Source organism: Miscanthus floridulus, chromosome 18 (assembly GCF_019320115.1).
Source record: "Miscanthus floridulus cultivar M001 chromosome 18, ASM1932011v1, whole genome shotgun sequence".
In the NCBI taxonomy this organism is placed as follows: domain Eukaryota; kingdom Viridiplantae; phylum Streptophyta; class Magnoliopsida; order Poales; family Poaceae; genus Miscanthus; species Miscanthus floridulus.
The window spans coordinates 15,656,528-15,674,199 of NC_089597.1; the positions used below are offsets into that span (position 1 = coordinate 15,656,528).

At 44.5% G+C, this 17,672-nt stretch overlaps 1 protein-coding gene across 1 annotated transcript; it reads left to right on the top strand.

Moving 5' to 3' along the window:
- The first annotated feature begins 16,846 nt into the window (after positions 1-16,846).
- LOC136523346 (uncharacterized) lies at positions 16,847-17,362 on the top strand. The gene has a single exon (XM_066517061.1). The coding sequence runs from the start codon at positions 16,847-16,849 to the stop codon at positions 17,360-17,362; it is 516 nt and encodes a 171-aa protein (XP_066373158.1).
- Positions 17,363-17,672: the final 310 nt, after the last annotated feature.

The following is a 17,672-nucleotide window of genomic DNA, read 5'->3' on the forward strand; positions in this document are numbered from 1 at the left end:
AGAGAAGTACCTATTTTTCACTCTCTCTCTCTCTCTCTCTCTCTCTCTCTCTCTCTCTATATATATATATATATATATATATATATATATATATATATATATATATATATATATATATATATATATATATATATTAATTTTCTAATAAAATGTAGATATTTCGTAATCTCTTCCCAATTGTAATAAACTTGTCAAATTAGCAATGTATATGCTTTCTCCATTCATATTCATATGTTCCTTCCAATGCATGGTTCCACCATGTGTCTTCAATGGATTTATTTAAAGCTTAATTTATTGTGGCCCTTGTTGTCCCATGTCTATACAGCATTATGAATGTAGATTTTGACTTCTAAATTTGATTTTCTAGTTGCTATAAAAATTTATCCTGAAGGTAAGTTGAAACCCTTACCACCACACTTTTTTTTTATTCAAAAATATCCTTTTCGTTTTATTAAGGTAAAGGTGGCATGGTTAATTCAGAAGTAGATGAGCATTGCTGCAAGACATTGACAAAGAGAAAGTGATTAGAGTTCACGAGAAAACACCGGTACAGCAATCGTTCGATACTTCACTCTGAACTCCATATGCTGCCGCTGCCGTTTCTTCGACTCCTCTCGGAACTTGCAATCATGGAGGCAAAAGGTGAGCCAATAGAGCTGCACCACCGCAACATCGGCAGCCAGTGTCACCGTCCCCAATAGTTAGTGTTTCAAGCTGTTTGTGTCTACTAAAACGAATTTGAGGTGGATTCACTAGGTCCTAGAATTTTTTATAATAATAAAAACTATGAAAAAGCATAGAATATAGCATGCCCTCTCTTTATCCACAAATTAGTAACTAAAGCTATATTTACTACTCACAAAAACATTGCAGAAAATAATCAAGAAAAATTAAATGATCAATAATTGTTAAAGTAACATAGTTTGCATGGTACATTTTATCGCTGGTTAAAATATATGTTGTCTGTCTCTGCCACACCTAAAATTTGGCCTGGGTCGTGTGCATTGACATGTGTAGTATTTTCAAGTGAATGGTGATATTTATGTGTGGCCCGAAAGGTTTTACCGAGTCATATTACACGCATCTCTATGTCAGACGCGCTTGTTGTCAGTAGATTTGCCAAAAGAATCATGATGGCCAATGTTAACTGTTTCCCTCAGGGGGTTAGAGGGTGTTTAGTTGAGTGAATTTTGGATTTGGGGCTACTGTAGCACTTTCGTTTTTATTTGGCAATTAGTGTTCAATCATGGTTTAATTAGGCTCAAAACGTTCGTCTCGCGATTTCCAACCAAACTGTGCAATTAGTTTTTTTCGTCTACATTTAATGCTCCATGCAGTATCGCAAGATTCGATGTGATGGATACTGTAGCACCTTTTTAGAATTTGGCCTGGCAACTAAAGGGGTGTTTGGTTACTACAGGAAAATTTTAGTCCCTGTCCCATCGGATGTTTGGACACATACATGAAGTATTAAATATAGACGAAAAAATAACTAATTGCACAGATTGTGGCTAATTTGCGAGACGAATTTTTTAAGCCTAATTAGTCAATGATTTGACAATGTGGTGCTACAGTAAATATGTGCTAATGGTGGATTAATTAGGCTTAATAAATTCGTCTCGTAAATTAGTCTCCATCTATGTAATTAGTTTTATAATTAACTCATATTTAGTTCTCCTAAATAGCATCCGAACGTCCGATGTGACATGGACTAAAATTTAGTCCATGGAACCAAACACCCCCTAAACACGCTCTTAGCTAAAAGAACACGTCAAATAGACCAATGCCAACGATTTCATCTCTTGCATGTTACAGGGAATGTGCGTGGATTTTTGCCATGGAGCCAAGGACTTGCGGCTATAACGGTATTCTCCATTAACAACTTGAACTCAAGTGGTGAACGATGAATTTCTTATGAATGTTCAGTTCACACATTATGCACAAGCATTTGACCTACAGGGACAGATAGTAGATGGACTAGATCAAAGTACCGGTGGAGGCGTGGAGACATCGCCCGGCCACCTCCCCTAAGGAAACTTCAGAGTTTCAGCTGAGTTCCTCATGCTTCCTATTCGCATGTATCTCGATCTTTGGTTTATTTCTCATGGTCTACCTTCCAGCATGTGGGCTGTGTTGCCTGTTGAGAGGCGAAATTGGAATGCTATTTATAGATGTCTAGGGAACGTCTCACTGAGACACGATGGTTTGTGGTTTATTGAGATCTGTGTGTAGTTAAAAGGAAACTCGACCAATGCGACCCCACCCCCGCCCCCGGGGAACTCTGACAATGCAGCCGTATAGTGTCACACTGTAACCTGGGCTAGGGGGGTGACAAAAAAGTGTTGTGGTGACGACGCATCACTAACCCCCAGTAGGGTACTAGTATTGCACTATTAAGGTAGGTTTAAACCAGCTTAAAATTCACTCTCACAGAAAGTTAAACCCAAGTGCTTGCGGTGCTACATAGGAGTCATAACCACTAGGATATGAACTCTTACACTTATATTCGAATACAATACACACAATATTTCTCGTACGATTCAGGCATAAGAGGATTCAAAGTAATTGAATGGTGAGTTATAAATTCTTTAAACGATTTAAGTATAGGAGAGTTGTCAATTATATTAAAAAGAAGAAGAACGTGTAGGCTCAATCAAACTGCTAATATATCCATATGCTTCTGAATTGCATATAAAAAAGTTGCCTACATAAAGGAGTTTGTAAACCCAGGCATATCAATACTCCACCAGTCTTTAGCATCACCATAGCTAAACCACTCCATCTTGACCAGAGATAATTGGCAGCAGGTCCCACCATTCTATTTATATATTTGTACTTTGGTACGACCCAATATATATATATATATATATATATATATATATATATATATATATATATATATATATATATATATATATATATATATATATATATATATATATATATATATATATATATATATATATATATATATATAGAACTACTATCCTGTAGCTGGCTACAGAATAACTTATTTTGTAGCCACTTTAAGTTATGATAATTACTATGTTAATTTACGAGATTATAGTAACTCCTTACTAAGTGGTTTAATATAACGTTATGATAAATATCCCCATGTGTTATAGTAACCCAACTATCATAAATATGTATTGACATTATCGTAAATTAGTATATAAAATTATCGTAAATGGAGGTGGCTACAGAATAACTTATTTTATAGCTGGCTACTGAATATACTCTCCCTATATATATATATATATATATATATATATATATATATATATATATATATATATATATATATATATATATATACACACACACCATTCCATATTGAACATGCATGTTAGCACATCAAAGCTTGGTGTTCACCAAAATGGAGGATACATTGAGAGAACCAAATAGATGATGTAATAAGCCCATGGGAATTTGGAAACCTCAAGAAAGGAGCTAGAACTATGTGCTATTGCTAACAAGATTAGAAAAGAAGTCCATGTATATGCACTCTAGCTATACACCTGGCTCACGGGTTCACTGATGAAACCGTCCCATGCCACACTGCCTTTGCAGCTGAGTACATCATATCAGTGCGTTTGTATATATGACAGTGCTAGCATATCCATACCAGAGGGCAAGATTACAAGTTACAATATCCTGGAGTCTTTGGAAACGTTGCCTGGGAGTGGCTATTTTTAATTTGTTCCTTTTTATAAAAGGATGTGCCCTAATACAACCTTGGTTTGCATTTTTTCCCCAATCAAATAATCACTAAAATTGGGACGAAGTTAATGAAAATCCTTACTACCTTGCTTCCACGCGTCAAATGTTAAGATAAGGTGGAACATAGATTAGCAGTGTCCCTTAGTAATTAATACTACAATCAGTTATAATGGAAAATCGATTTCTAGGGATGATCAATCTCTCCATTTCTAGGGCACCTCTAAAAATCGTTTCTGTTTCTGTAGTAGTGAAACAATGTGAGCAGGGTGCTGAATAAGTTTCAATATGAAAATTACACTCGGAGGAGTCCAGTCATGCATATAAGCAAGGTGCGTGTATTATTATTGCTCAGGAATCAATACATTTCACTGTTCCACCAACCATCACTTGGATGAGCAAAGTATTCTCCATAATGTTGTCCAACTTCACTAGATGAGCAACAAAAGCAAGGCATTCCATTTAATTTGATTCTCTAATATAGCACTATTACATACATTGAACTTGTTAAATAGTCACGTACTCAATAGGGACCACAAAGACATAAAACATACAGGGATGTGGTAAGACATAGGAATAGGAACCATAAGGAAACCAAACTGCAAAGGTGATACCTCAAAGAGTGGTGTAGCACTAGCGTATAGTTGTGAGCCCTAATTGCTTGCTAAATGCTGATAATGGCATTCAGGGAAGGATGCACTTTTGATTCTAGCTTGCAGTCCTGTAGACCAGGATGGCTGGGCCAACACGGTCAGAAGATGTAGTAGTGCGACGTCTTGCTTCCACATCCAGGCTATGTGCAGCATTGAGAATGATGTTTTGGACAGCAACATTCATCTTGATACTGTTTGTAGCACCCGGGTTTAAGAACAAAATCAGATACACACCATATGTGAGCCCAGAAAGTCAAATCTCACATATAACTACAAATAAAGGTAATATCAATAGACATTGCTCAATATATAGTATAGAGAATGTAACCTTAGATAGCAACAACGGAAAGACAACTCCGATCCTCGGGTGAAGACTCCAATTCCACAGGGATAACTGACTGGTTGATCACAAGCCTAATTCCTCCAAACTCTAGCAATCTAGTGCCCATCCGGGATTTTTATCCAAATAATTAAAAAATAAAGCAAGCGTAAGTACATGTAGTACTCAACAAATATAACATGGGGTTCATGAGGCTCAAAAGGCTCACACTGATTTAACTGCGATTAGCTTTTAATTGTCACAATTTTAGCAATTGAGTAGCAACAAGTTTATCACCAGCCCATGTAAACATGAATAATGAATAGCAAAAACAATAATCATTAGTGAGCATCTTTATCATTAGTATCATCAGTTTTCATCATCTATTCCGTAAGGGTCAAGGACGCTCGTGACCGTGAGCATGGCTGATATACCAGTTTTACACTCTGCAGAGGTTGTACACTTTCACTGTAAGTCATGATTTACCCTTTCGCCCAAGGCGGCCAACCTCTTGACCCACTACCAAGGAAGGTTGGCAGGGTTCACTATGAAGCCTTTCAAAGGTTCGTCTAACAAGTTAGGGCCGCTAAGGTTTTTCCATCAAAAGCATGAACCCCCTCCAAGGAGTGACTAACAAAATACCAAGAAACCAAAGTGCACCCTCTTGGCAGGCCAAGATCATACTTGTCGGAGCCCCTCTTGCGCCATAAAGGTAACCACTAACAAGCTAGAAAATGTCCTTATACTGAGCTAAAACCAGAGCCATGTAGCCCTCATAGCTGTACTGTAGGTCTCAGATGTTCGTTTACAGATAAGTCCTTAGGGAGAGGAATCTAGAGCACCATAATAACAGCCTAATGCTCTAGCCCCCTTGTTCTATGTTGCTAAAAACATCTTTTAGTGTTTATTACATATACCATTAGTCAAGTTACAAGATCATGGTCTTTAATTGAGTGCTAGCATGATACTACCCAATGCAATACCCCATAGGTATCAAAGTACAAGGTAACAAAGTACTAGGAAATCCTTAGTGGTAATCAAGGTAGACACATGCAGCATAAATTAAATGATTAAAGGTGTATAGGACAACAAGGAACATCCCATGCTATACTTCCCTTAAACTTAGAACCTTCTTTTATTGAATTGTAACCTCCAAAGAACTTCTTCTGGATCACCAACTTTTTTTATATCACCAACGCAAAGCTCACCGACTGGACATGATCATAAAAGCACCACACAAGCATCCATGCAATCATACATGAAGCAAACAATAGATCTAAATTAGAACCATACATCAAACATAATAAACAATAGGTAAAAAGGTTTTAAAGATGTTCTACATGTTACTACGAACACACAGACATGAAAAACACTCTAATTGGAGCTATAACGAAAAAGTTATGAATTAAATAAGATTTCCTTTAATAAAATAATAGATTAAATCTAACCTCGAATTTCAAAAGTTGAAAACATATTTAATAGTAAAATAAACATGTAGATTACGCAATTACGAATCGAACGCAACTTGAACGGATCAAATCGGAGTCAAAACAGAGATTTTATGGCCTAAAGAAAACTAGTGGCAAAACTGTAAATAGATGAAACATATTTTGAATCTACTAGAAAGAAACTACGCTTTTAGAATAGGAAAACATATTCTGGGAGTACGCCATGGACTGTGGGTTAGAATACTAGAAAACTAAAGGACTCTTTAGCAAAACAACCACGAAGAGGTAAGTTCTAATCTGGGCCAACAAGAAATCTGAAATTCCCCGTGAGCAGAAAAACAACAACGTAGTAAAATAGTTGTAACTCTCATTCTGTTAATCCAATGAAGTTGTAGCTTATACCGTTGAAAAGCTTATCAAATACTCCACAACTTCCCTATAGAACACTTTTTCAAATTCTGCAGTTCATGTAATCAAAATAGTGCACAACAAAAACTGTTCTAGGCTTCAGATAGCACAGGTGTATCATCTTGTGATTTTCATAACTCCATAATTGAAATAGCTATCAAGGTGATTCTTATCATCACAGAAAGATATTGAAGTCTACTATTGTCTAGAATTTTTCTATGATTTTTGGTCTTTTAAAAATAGAGATAAAAGCTGAAGAGGGTAGGTTGCTCCGAAAAGACGGGATAGAGGAAATAGGAGAAACCAAAACCTAACTATTTATTGCACTGATCCTTATACCTTAGGCCTATAAACTAAATGAAATTGTGGGCAAACCCCTTAAGATCATTTCACTCATTACAATGATTCAAAATAAGCATAAACATAACGACAACCAACTGAACACTAAAGGTTCACACTTCAAACATTGACTCAACTGGCGATACTATCGTTTTCTCCATATTAAGTGCAAAGATGCTAAAACTCCTCTTCCGATGACGCAAGAAGATGGTAAGAGAAGGTTCTAAAAGCATATCAAATCAAGGAGTGGAGATGAGAACAAAGACTTTAAAATAAGCACCAAGGTAGAGATGAATAGCAAGGGCAGAGATATAGTAGAGAAGAAAATATCAAGGTTCATAGAGCAATGATTTTTGTAGCAACTTCTAACCTTAAAACGACCAGTTTCTACTAGGCTTGCGTCCTACAGTCAACATGGCTTTGATACCACTTTGTAGCACCCGGTTTTAAGAACAAAACTAGATACACACCATATGTGAGCCCAGGAAATCAAATTCCACATATAGCTACAAATAAAGGTAATATCAATAGACAATGTTCCATATATAACATACTTAGTATAGAGAATATAACCTTAGAAAGCAAACAGCGGAAAGACAACTCTTATCCATGGGTGAAGACTCTAATTCCATAGGGACAACTGACTGGTTAATCATAAGCCTAATTCCTCCAAACTCTAGCAATTCGGTACCCATCCGGGATTTTTATCCTAATAATTGTAAAAATAAAGCAAGCATAAGTATATGTCGTACTCAACAAATATAACATGGGGTTCACGAGGCTCAAAAGGTTGACACTAGTTTAACTATGATTAGCTTTTAATTGTCACAATTTTAGCAATTGAGTAGCAACAAGTTTATCACCAGCCCATGTAAACATGAATAATGAATAGCAAAAACAATAATCATTAGTGAGCATCTTTTATCATCAGTATCATCAGTGTTTATCATCTATTCTATAAGGGTCCAAGGCCGCTTGTGACTATGAGCATGGCTAATATACCAGTTTTACACTCTACAGAGGTTGTACACTTTCACTGTGAGTCGTGATTTACCCTTTTGCCCGAGGCGGCCAACCTCTTGACCCAATACCAAGGAAGGTCAGCAGGGTTCACTATGAAGCCTTTCAGAGGTTCATCTAACAAGTTAGGGCTGCAAAGGTTTCCCCATCAATAAGCATAAACCCCCTGAAGGGTCGAGATGGCAGACTAGAGGGGGGTGAATAGTCTTTTCTAAAACTTAATCGCGTCGGCTAACCGATATAAATGCGGAATTAAAACTATCGGTCTAGCCAAGACTATACCCTACTATATATGTTCACTAGCACCTTTCAAAGATGACAATTATACAACAAAGGTGCCAGGCTAGCTAGAGCTCTCTTAATCAATTCTAGGAGCAAGGTCACACAAACCTATGCCACTAGTATTTTAAGCTACAAGGGAGCTCCTACACATGCTAGTAAGCAAACGCACAAAGCTAACTAAGCTCACTAGCAATACTCAATAACAAGGCAACCAATGCCTAATTAGAGAGCGCAAATACTTAGTTACATAAACTAAGCAATGTGACTAACAAGGTTACTAAAACCAAATTAGCCACTCAAGGGAGCTACTTCTATGCTACACAAGCAAGAAGGTAATTAGCAAGCTACGCAAGCTATCTAATTACAAGAGCAACTACACAAGCTTAATATGTATAAAAGTGATTGCAAGCTTGTGTAATGGGGATGCAAACCAATGGGAAGAACAAGGTTGACACGATGATTTTTCTCCCGAGGTTCACGTGCTTGCCAACACGCTAGTCCCCGTTGTGTCGACCGCTCACTTGGTGGTTCGGCGGCTAATTAGCATCACCCGCTAAGCCCGCACGTCGGGCGCCGCAAGAACCTACCCCTTGAGTGAGGGTAGCTCAATGACACGCTTTACTAGAGTTGCTCTTCGTGGCTCCCACGGGGCGAGCACAATGCCCCTCACAAGCACTTCTCCGGAGCGCCGCACAAGCTTCTTGCGCGCTTCGACGGAGACCACCACCAAGCCGTCTAGGAGGTGGCAACCTCCAAGAGTAACAAGCACCACCGGCTTACAACTCGATCACCTAGTGCCACTCGATGCAACCTCACGATGCAATCGCACTAGAATCGCTCACTCACACAATCGGATGATCGCTATCAAGTATGTGTGAGATGGAGGGCTCCTAAGCACTCTCAAGCATGGACACAAAGTCCCCCAAGGTGCTCAGCGCTAGCCATGGCCGAAGGCCACTTCTATTTATAGCCCCAAGGGCTAAACTAGCTGTTACCCCTTCACTGGGCAACGGTCGGGCCGACCGGACGCTCCGGTCGTGTTGACCGGACGCTGGACCTCAGCGTCCGGTCGCCCACAGATGACCACGTGTCCCGGTTCCAACGGTCACTTGACCTGACCGGACACAGCAACTTCAACTGACCAGACACTGGACCCTCAGCGTTCGGTCGTTTCCAGTAAGCTCCCGACCTCAACCGGACACGTTCGGTCACACTTGATCGGACGTAGCCAGCGTCCGGTCACACTCCAGCTTCTGCGTCATCATACATCAGCCTAACCAGACGCAGCCTGCCAGCGTCCGGTGCATACAGATCCAGCGTCCGGTCAGTTGACCGACACCAGCATCTTCGCGATCAACTCGTTTTCACTTCCAACTTCTTCACCCTTGCTCAAGTGTGCCAACCACCAAGAATTTTGCATCCGGCGCAATAGAATATAGACATTTCATTTTTCCAAAAGCGCGGGACCCAAACCCATCTCAACCCTGCAAACACCACCTCCTCAGTAAATGTGCCAACACCACCAAGTGTACACCACCATGTGTATGTGTGTTAGCATTTTCACAATCATTTCCCAAAGGATGTTAGCCACTCAACTTGCCACGCCACTCGATCCTAGCGATAATGCAAAGTTAGATCACTCGAGTGACACTAGATGACCGATATGCAAACAAGTTTGCCCCTCTTGATAGTGCGGCCATCTATCCTAAACCCAGTCATAAACTTCTCTACACATCTATGACCGGTGAAATGAAATGCCCTAGGTTATACCTTTGCCTTGTGCATTCCATTTCATCTCCTTCAATGTCGATGCAACACATGCACCAACACGATCAACAATGATATGATCCACTTCATATCGTCACATGATCATATTGGTTCATCGATCTTGACTCTACTTGCTCTTCACCGTTGTCATCGTCCATCGGCGTCAAGTCTTGCTCAAGCTTCACCGCCACGCGGTCCATCACTCCAAAGCCTTCGACTTGCCCTTCATGCTTGCAACCGGTCCATCAAGCCAAGTCTTGTCTTGATCTTCTCCACCTTGATCACATGACTCAATGTCATGTCTCATGTGCATTTAAGCTCCTTCATCATCACATGTGTGAGCTTTGCAACATCTCCAAGCCATTTTCACCTCCATGGCATATGTTGCTCACACACATGTACCTGTGGACTAATCACCTGTGTATCTCACATAAACACAATTAGTCCACCTAGGTTGTCACTCAATTACCAAAACCAAACAATGACCTTTCACCCCCTCCAAGGAGTGACTAACAAAATACCAAGAAACCAAAGTGCACCCTCTTGGCAGACCGAGATCATACTTATTGGAGCCCCTCTTACACCATAAAGGTAACCACTAACAAACTAGAAAAGGTCCTCATACTGAGCTAAAGCCAAAGCCATGTAGCCCTCACACCTGTACTGTAAGTTCTGGATGTTCGCTTACATTAGATGGCAACGGGGCCCTGATACCCGATACCCGACGCGTAATTGATCCATTAAGGGACGGGGATGGGATCATATCTTTATCCGCGGGCATCTAAATGCGCAAGAATCCATCCCCGACGGGTATAGCAGGTATGAGAACGTTCCCCATTTACCCGTCCCTATTACCCATTGGGGAACCCGACTATTTGAGCTGTCATGCGAGTATTAGGCCCAAAGAAGCTCAACATAGGTATTTTCGCCCAAATCTGAACAATCATATATATAGTTTGTGTTTTCTAGGAACCCTAGTTCAATTTTTCCTCACCATCTCCACCAGCAGCACAAGCACACCTGCCTCACGAGCGCTCGTGCCCCTCACTTCCTCAGTTCGGTCTCTCTGCCGCCTTTGCTCGTCCTCCTCGCAACCTCGCTCCTTCTCCTTGGCATCTTCAAGACTCCGACACTTATACCCGGGTGAAGAAGAAATATCTCCGATTGCAAAGCTGTGACCCTAAGTATCCTTGTTTATCGGGTATGCAGTACCCGTAGGGTATCTGTTACCCGACCGATGCTCGACGGGTACAGGGATGGGCAAGAATCTATACCCAAAATAGTTAACGGGGACGGGGATGGGATGAATTCCCCATAGCGGGGAAGAGAACGTTCTGGTGATACCCGACGGGTACATCTCCGTTGCCATCTTTACTTACATATAAGTCTTTAGGGAGAGGAATCTAGAGCACCATAATAACAGCCCAATACTCTAACCCCCATGTTCCATGTTGCTAAAAACATCTTTTAGTGTTTATTGAATATACCATTAGTCAAGTTACAAGATCATGGTCTTTAATTGAGCACTAGCATCATACTACCCAATGCAATACCCCATAGGTCAGGCACACAGTTCAGGACGACGACGAAGTGGCAGAACAGCGAGGCGAGGTCGGTGGCGGCGAATTAGGGTTACCGTGGTGCTGTGGCTCAAGCGAGGGCGGACGATGAGCATGGCAGCTACGGTTATGTGAGGGGGCGGTGGGTGCTCGGGATGGAAGCGGCGCGTGCGGGCTTGACATGTATGGGGGCGTGGAACTTGGAGTACACGGCAAGACGCCGTGGCGGCTCGAAGGCGGACTCTGTCAACGACGATGGAGTCCTGGGCTGCTACATCACGAGGAAGACAAAGGCGCGCTGACGTGTGGGCTGGTCTGGCTGAGAGAGAGCAGAGGGGAACGCGCGGGCGACGCTGCACGCGGATTGGGCCGTCGCCATTAAGAGAGGGGAGGGAGAGCTCCGCACGGGCTTGGCTTGGCCACTAGGCCAGCTGGGCCAAAAGAAGATGCGCCCCGCAGGTAAATGAGGGAGAGGAGCAGGCCGGGCTGAGGGAGAGAGAGCAGGCCTTTGGGCTAGGAACGAAGGAGGGTATTTTTTTAAACAAATTTTCAAAACCAAATTCAAATTCTTTTGAAATTTTAATCAAACCCAACCACCACAAAATAAATATGCAGCAGCATATATGCACAAACATGTTGCTACCTTATGATATATTTTAAATTTTTTTTATTTTCCTATGTTTTCATGAGCACAAAAATTCCAAATAAAATCATTTTAGCTCTATTTCTAAAAATTCAAATTTTAGGGTGTTACATTGTTCTTAAAGATTATGTCAAGAAATAATGCCTGAAGACAGTTTTTTTACAACACATTGATTGTTTTGATTGAGGACTGACATAACCATAATAGTTATTTTACTATTCTTTTAGTTTCTTTGTTGTATTATTCTTATCTTTTATGAATTAAACATATGTTGCAACAAGTTACTCCTTAGTAAAAATATCAATACAAAGCATGGCTCTTGATCATCTATAAGTTCAGTGAGTATATTGTTATTGAATGCAAATATATTGTTATTGAATGGTGCAGTCAGAACCACATGAAAGGTTTATTTGTGGTCTTCTGGACAAAGTTAATAAAACTAAAATCTAAATGTGCCGTTGAACGGAGCGTCGGAGATGCCTCTGACATAGAAAAAGTGATGGCACATACACTACAGGAACTGCTGGATTCCCCGAGTGCCGGTTGCACTCGGGGAAGGCCAAGTTGCACTTGGGGAAGCCTTCCCCGAGTGCAACACTCGGGGAAGAGCCTCCGGCTAATCCTCTCACGGGAAAGTCGCCTTCCCCGAGTGTCAAAAATCGTGCACTCGGGGAAGGCTTTGCCGAGTGCCGTGCTGGCACTCGGGGAAGACTTGACGCCGTTGGCCGGCGACCGACGTTGTTTTTTTTTTTTTTTGATTTTCTTCCCCGAGTGCAACACTCGGGAAAGATTTTTGAATTTTTTTTTTTAAATACTCTTTGCCGAGTGCCGAAGTTCAGGCACTCGGGGAAGAAATTTGTTTTTTTTATAAAAATCCCTCTTCCCCGAGTGCCACAGCACAGGCACTCGGGGAAGCCACCTTTTTTTTGTTTTTTGCTTTTCCACGTAAACAACAAAGCATATATATATATATATATATATATATATATATATATATATATATATATATATTTCACAAACCAAACCACAAATCAACACCAATATGTCACAAACCACATTTATATATCACAAACGACCAAATTTGTCCGAAATCCACAATATATTACAAACCACACGTTCAAAAGTACACACTATTCCAAGTTCACAAGTTCAATAAAAAAACGACTCCGAAGGCGGCTCACGGCGACTGTGAGGGGTGGGACGCCCCAGCGTGCGATCCCGGCGACGGTCCAGGTGGGGATGGCCCGACGTGCGATGCCGGCGACCCTTCGACATGGTTCGACGCCCCACCCGATTAATGCTGCAAAAAAGAGAAGAGATTGCACGTGAGTGATAAGATAAAAATATAAGGAGTGTAAAGAAAAGTTGAAAATTTTGGCAGCACCTCCCCTGCATGGGGAGGTTTCCAAAACCTACAAGAAAAACGTCGGCACGAAGGCCGACAACCACATTTCCAGCACGAAGGCCGACACATCAACAAATCCGGCACGAATGCCAACACATCAACAAATCCGGCACGAAGGCCATCACTAGGTTTGACACTAAGCATGAGCAAAGAAAGTAAAACATTCGTACTCATACTCACCGGAGTAGACTCTCGATGATATGGTGGTGGTGGTGGTGGTGCAAGCAGCTCTGCTGGAATCTCCCAACCTTGTTTCTGCCCAAGTTGTTGCACGAACTTGAGCAAACCATCTTGCTGGACCTCCAAAGCTTGTACCCTCTGACGCTCGGACTCCCGCTCGGCCCGCTCAGCCTCCCTCTCAACTAGCAAACTCTTCTGCTGAGCCCGAAGTTGCTGCAGCTCGGCCTGCAACATTTGACCCCAATGTTTCAATAATGCAGAGCTAAGGAACGTAAAAGTGAAAGAACGACGAATGAAACTGGAATACTTACCTGGATTGAAGCCACCGCTGTCGGCCGTTGGCTTATGGGCACGCTAGAGCTCGTGCTCGCTGCTCGTAGGCGGTTGAGAGGAGGAGTACAGCCCGTCTCGAGGATGCCATCGCCCATGTAAAACCGCCCATGCTTCTTGCCTTTCCCAATCCTCATCACTAGCTCAGGATCAAGGCGCTCCTCGGTCCTCGGATCGTAGTCCGACCCGTGGACTAACCTTGATGCCTCCGTGTACGAACTGAGGCGGGTGTGGACGCTGGAGTTGGTGTACGCCTCTGGGCCCGCATCCGGGTTGCACTCGATGTTGGACTTTGCCGGGCCCATGTGGGCCAGAGCATACGCCGTGAGTTGGCCAATTGGCTGGCCACCGTACGCCGCCTCCTACGAGAAAGACAACATGTGGTTAGAAATCATGCAGAATTGAGCGCGGCTAGATTAGACAGGTGGTGGAGACTTACATATGTCTTTTTGTATTTGCTGAGGGTGGCGCTGCCCTGATGGTGAGGTACACCTGGCATCAGCATACGGTGCTCGCTTTTCTCTTGGTGCGCCTTCTGCCAGTCCGCGTCCAACCATCTGTCCACTATAGCAGCCCAGCAATCGGGAAAGGTGGCGCACCAGCTCGGAATCACCTACAAGCCATCAGAAGATCAAATTAGGCATAGTTAATCTAAAAAGAGATCAATAGGAGATGTTTTCTATTTACCTGTAGGTACTGCTCCCTTGTCAGAATCTCTATCTCTCTTCTTGCCTGAGTTCTGTTCATTCTTCTATTACGGTAGGTGACGTTGTAGTCAATGTGCGCCTGGAGGCGGGACTCGTGATACAAGTCCGAGACACGCCTTCTACAGGAAGCGGCAGCCACCTCATGCGCCCTTAACTCCTGTCCCGGCTAGCATCTGAAGAAGTCCTGCATAAAGACATGAGGTATCCATTATTTTATTTCAAGAATGTCCAATGAATGCAATGAATTGAGGGTCGTAGAGCGAGAAAGGCTTACCCACAACTCCGTAAGCACCTGATCCGCCAAGTTTAGGTGCCCAGCGGCGGGGAAGAGGGCGTAGTGGTCGAACGAGGGTATCTCTGGGTCCTCATCCTCCGACGTCCACACTAGGCCAGGGAAGTGTTCCCTGCACAGAAGTCCTAGGATCCCATTGACATTGCGAGCCAGGACCCCCTCCTCCACAAGCATCCAGTTCCTGCACAAGTGGTTAACAATAGTTATTATTAGCTCTAATTATGATTTTTCAACATATCAAATGAAGAACATATGAAGTTACTTACCTATCCCCCTCGGGTGCAATCAGTGGGCAGCGGTCAACAAGAATCGGTCACTTCGGGAGCTGGCTGGGACCTCGCTTATAGGGTTTCGAGGCTGCAGAGGAAGTCGAACCCCCTGCCCCCTCCTCGGACGTGTGCGGAACCCCCTCCTCGGACGCGTGCGGAACAGCGTTGTCGTACATCTGTGGAATGGCGTCCTCGCCCACCGTGGGCAGAGGTACGTCGTCAGCCCTAGCAAAGCACGAGGAGCCGAGGTCGTGGTCAGTCAGCGGCAGGCCCCCCGCCTAGGCCTGCCCCTCGGACGCCTCTGCCTCTCTGACGGCTCCGTCTCTGTCTCCTCAGCCGCTGACGTGTCCCTCGGTCTCGAGTAAGTCGAGGGACAGCTCCTCCTAGTGGGTCCCATCACCTGCAATTAAAAAAATAAACCATTATTAGTCATGATAAACAAGAAATACTTAGCAAGGGATGCAAAATAAAGAAAATGTAATTACAAAATAACATAGTATTACATGTATCCATCCTCTAGCATATACACATAACGGAGTAAAGTAACCATCAGTCGCATCTGCACGGCGTGCCTACTGTCTAATAGGTGAGGATAGGTCCTAATCCCACCCGTGGATGCGTAGATGAGGTTAGTTTCCATGCTCTACTCCGATCCGAGACAGAATTTCGGTAGCACCTACCCGCTGCTCTCCCGATACACGTCCTGGAAGGGAGTGTGTATCTAGAGAACAACAGGTAGGTGGTGCCGAAACTCCGTCTCGGATCCAAGCAGAACATGGAAACTAACCCATCTACCCATCCGTGGGCTGTCCAATTACACCTGGACAATCCAAAATAGATACGGTCATAGATATGCAGAGATCCGCATACCTCCAATCGTATCTGTTTTGGACGGGAGACGCCTAACTGGGCTACACCGATCTACGTACGACAACGGTAAGGAAAAGAGCTTAATTATACCTAGGGTGGCGGTGGAGAAAGGCTAGCGACGTAGTGGCGATTCGGTGCAGTGGCGAGTTGGCGCTGTGCAGGTAGGACCGCAGCGCCGACGAAGATGATCGAGGTCGCCTAGGTGCTCCGATTCCCCTGCGACAGGTCCTACTCTGCAAAAGAAGAAAAACAGCACTATAAGTACAAAATTTCGGCAGAACCTCCCCTGGATGGGGAGTTTTCGATAACCTGCAAGAAAAACCGTCGACACGATGGCCGACGTCCACATTTGGGGCACGATGGCCCACACATCTACAATTCCAGCACGAAGGCCGTCAACACATAAACGGCGCGATGGCCAACAACCAGAACGGGACGGTTCGTATACCTTGGGCATTGGCGGGATGTGCACGCGGAGAAGAAGACGCCGACAACGGGACAGGACGTGGCGACGGTGGCACCTCCTCCCCTTCTTTCTCCTTCTCCTCCCCTTCCCCTTCTTCTTCCTCCTTCCTCCTCTTCCTCCACCTACCTCCTCCTTCTCTGCTCCCTGACCAGCGCCAGGGGCTGGGCTCCACATGGACAGACGGACGGATAGGGGCCAGGCGGCTTGCCTCGGGGCTGGGGAGGGGGCGCGCCGGCCGGACGGGCCCCGACGCGCAGGGACAGGGGCGCGCCGGCGGGGCCGCGCCGTCGTCTCAGGCTACGGGGGCGCGCTGGGGGGCCTGAGGGGTCGCGCGGCGCGGGGGCTGCGGGGGCGCGACGCCGTCTCGGGCTGCGGGAGCACACCGGCGGGGCCTGCTGGGCGCGCGGCGCGGGGCTTGCGGCGGCGCGCGGCGCGGGGCTGCGGCGGCGCGGCGCGGGGCTGCGGCGGCGCGCGGCGGCTACGGGGGCTGCGGGGGGCGCGCGGGGCTGCGGGGGGCGCGACGCCGTCTTGGGCTGCGAGAGCGCGCCGGCGGGGCCTGTTGGGGCGCGCGGCGCGGGGGCTGCGGCGGCGCGCGGCGCTGCGGGGGCTGCGGGGGGCGCGCGGGGCTGCGGGGGGGCGCGCGGCGAGCGGCAGCGGCGCGCGGAGGGAGCTGGCGGCGGCGGGGTAGCGCACGGACGGGGCGGGCTGGCGGGTGTGGGGTGGGGTGGGGTGGCCGGTTAGGTTTAGATAAGGCCTGTTGGGCCTTTTTTTTTAAGTCTTCCCCGAGTGCCCTGTCCTGGCACTCGGGAAAGAGCCTCTTCGCCGAGTGCCAGGGAAGGCACTCGGGGAAGAATTTTTGTTTTTTTTTTGTTTTTTTACTATTTTTTTTTGTGAGGCCTTCCCACATTGTTTAGAACTGCATGTTCATATTTGGGACAATTTTGACTTATTTTGTTATATTTCGTTAGTATTTTTCGTTTCGTTGAATTTTTTTGCAT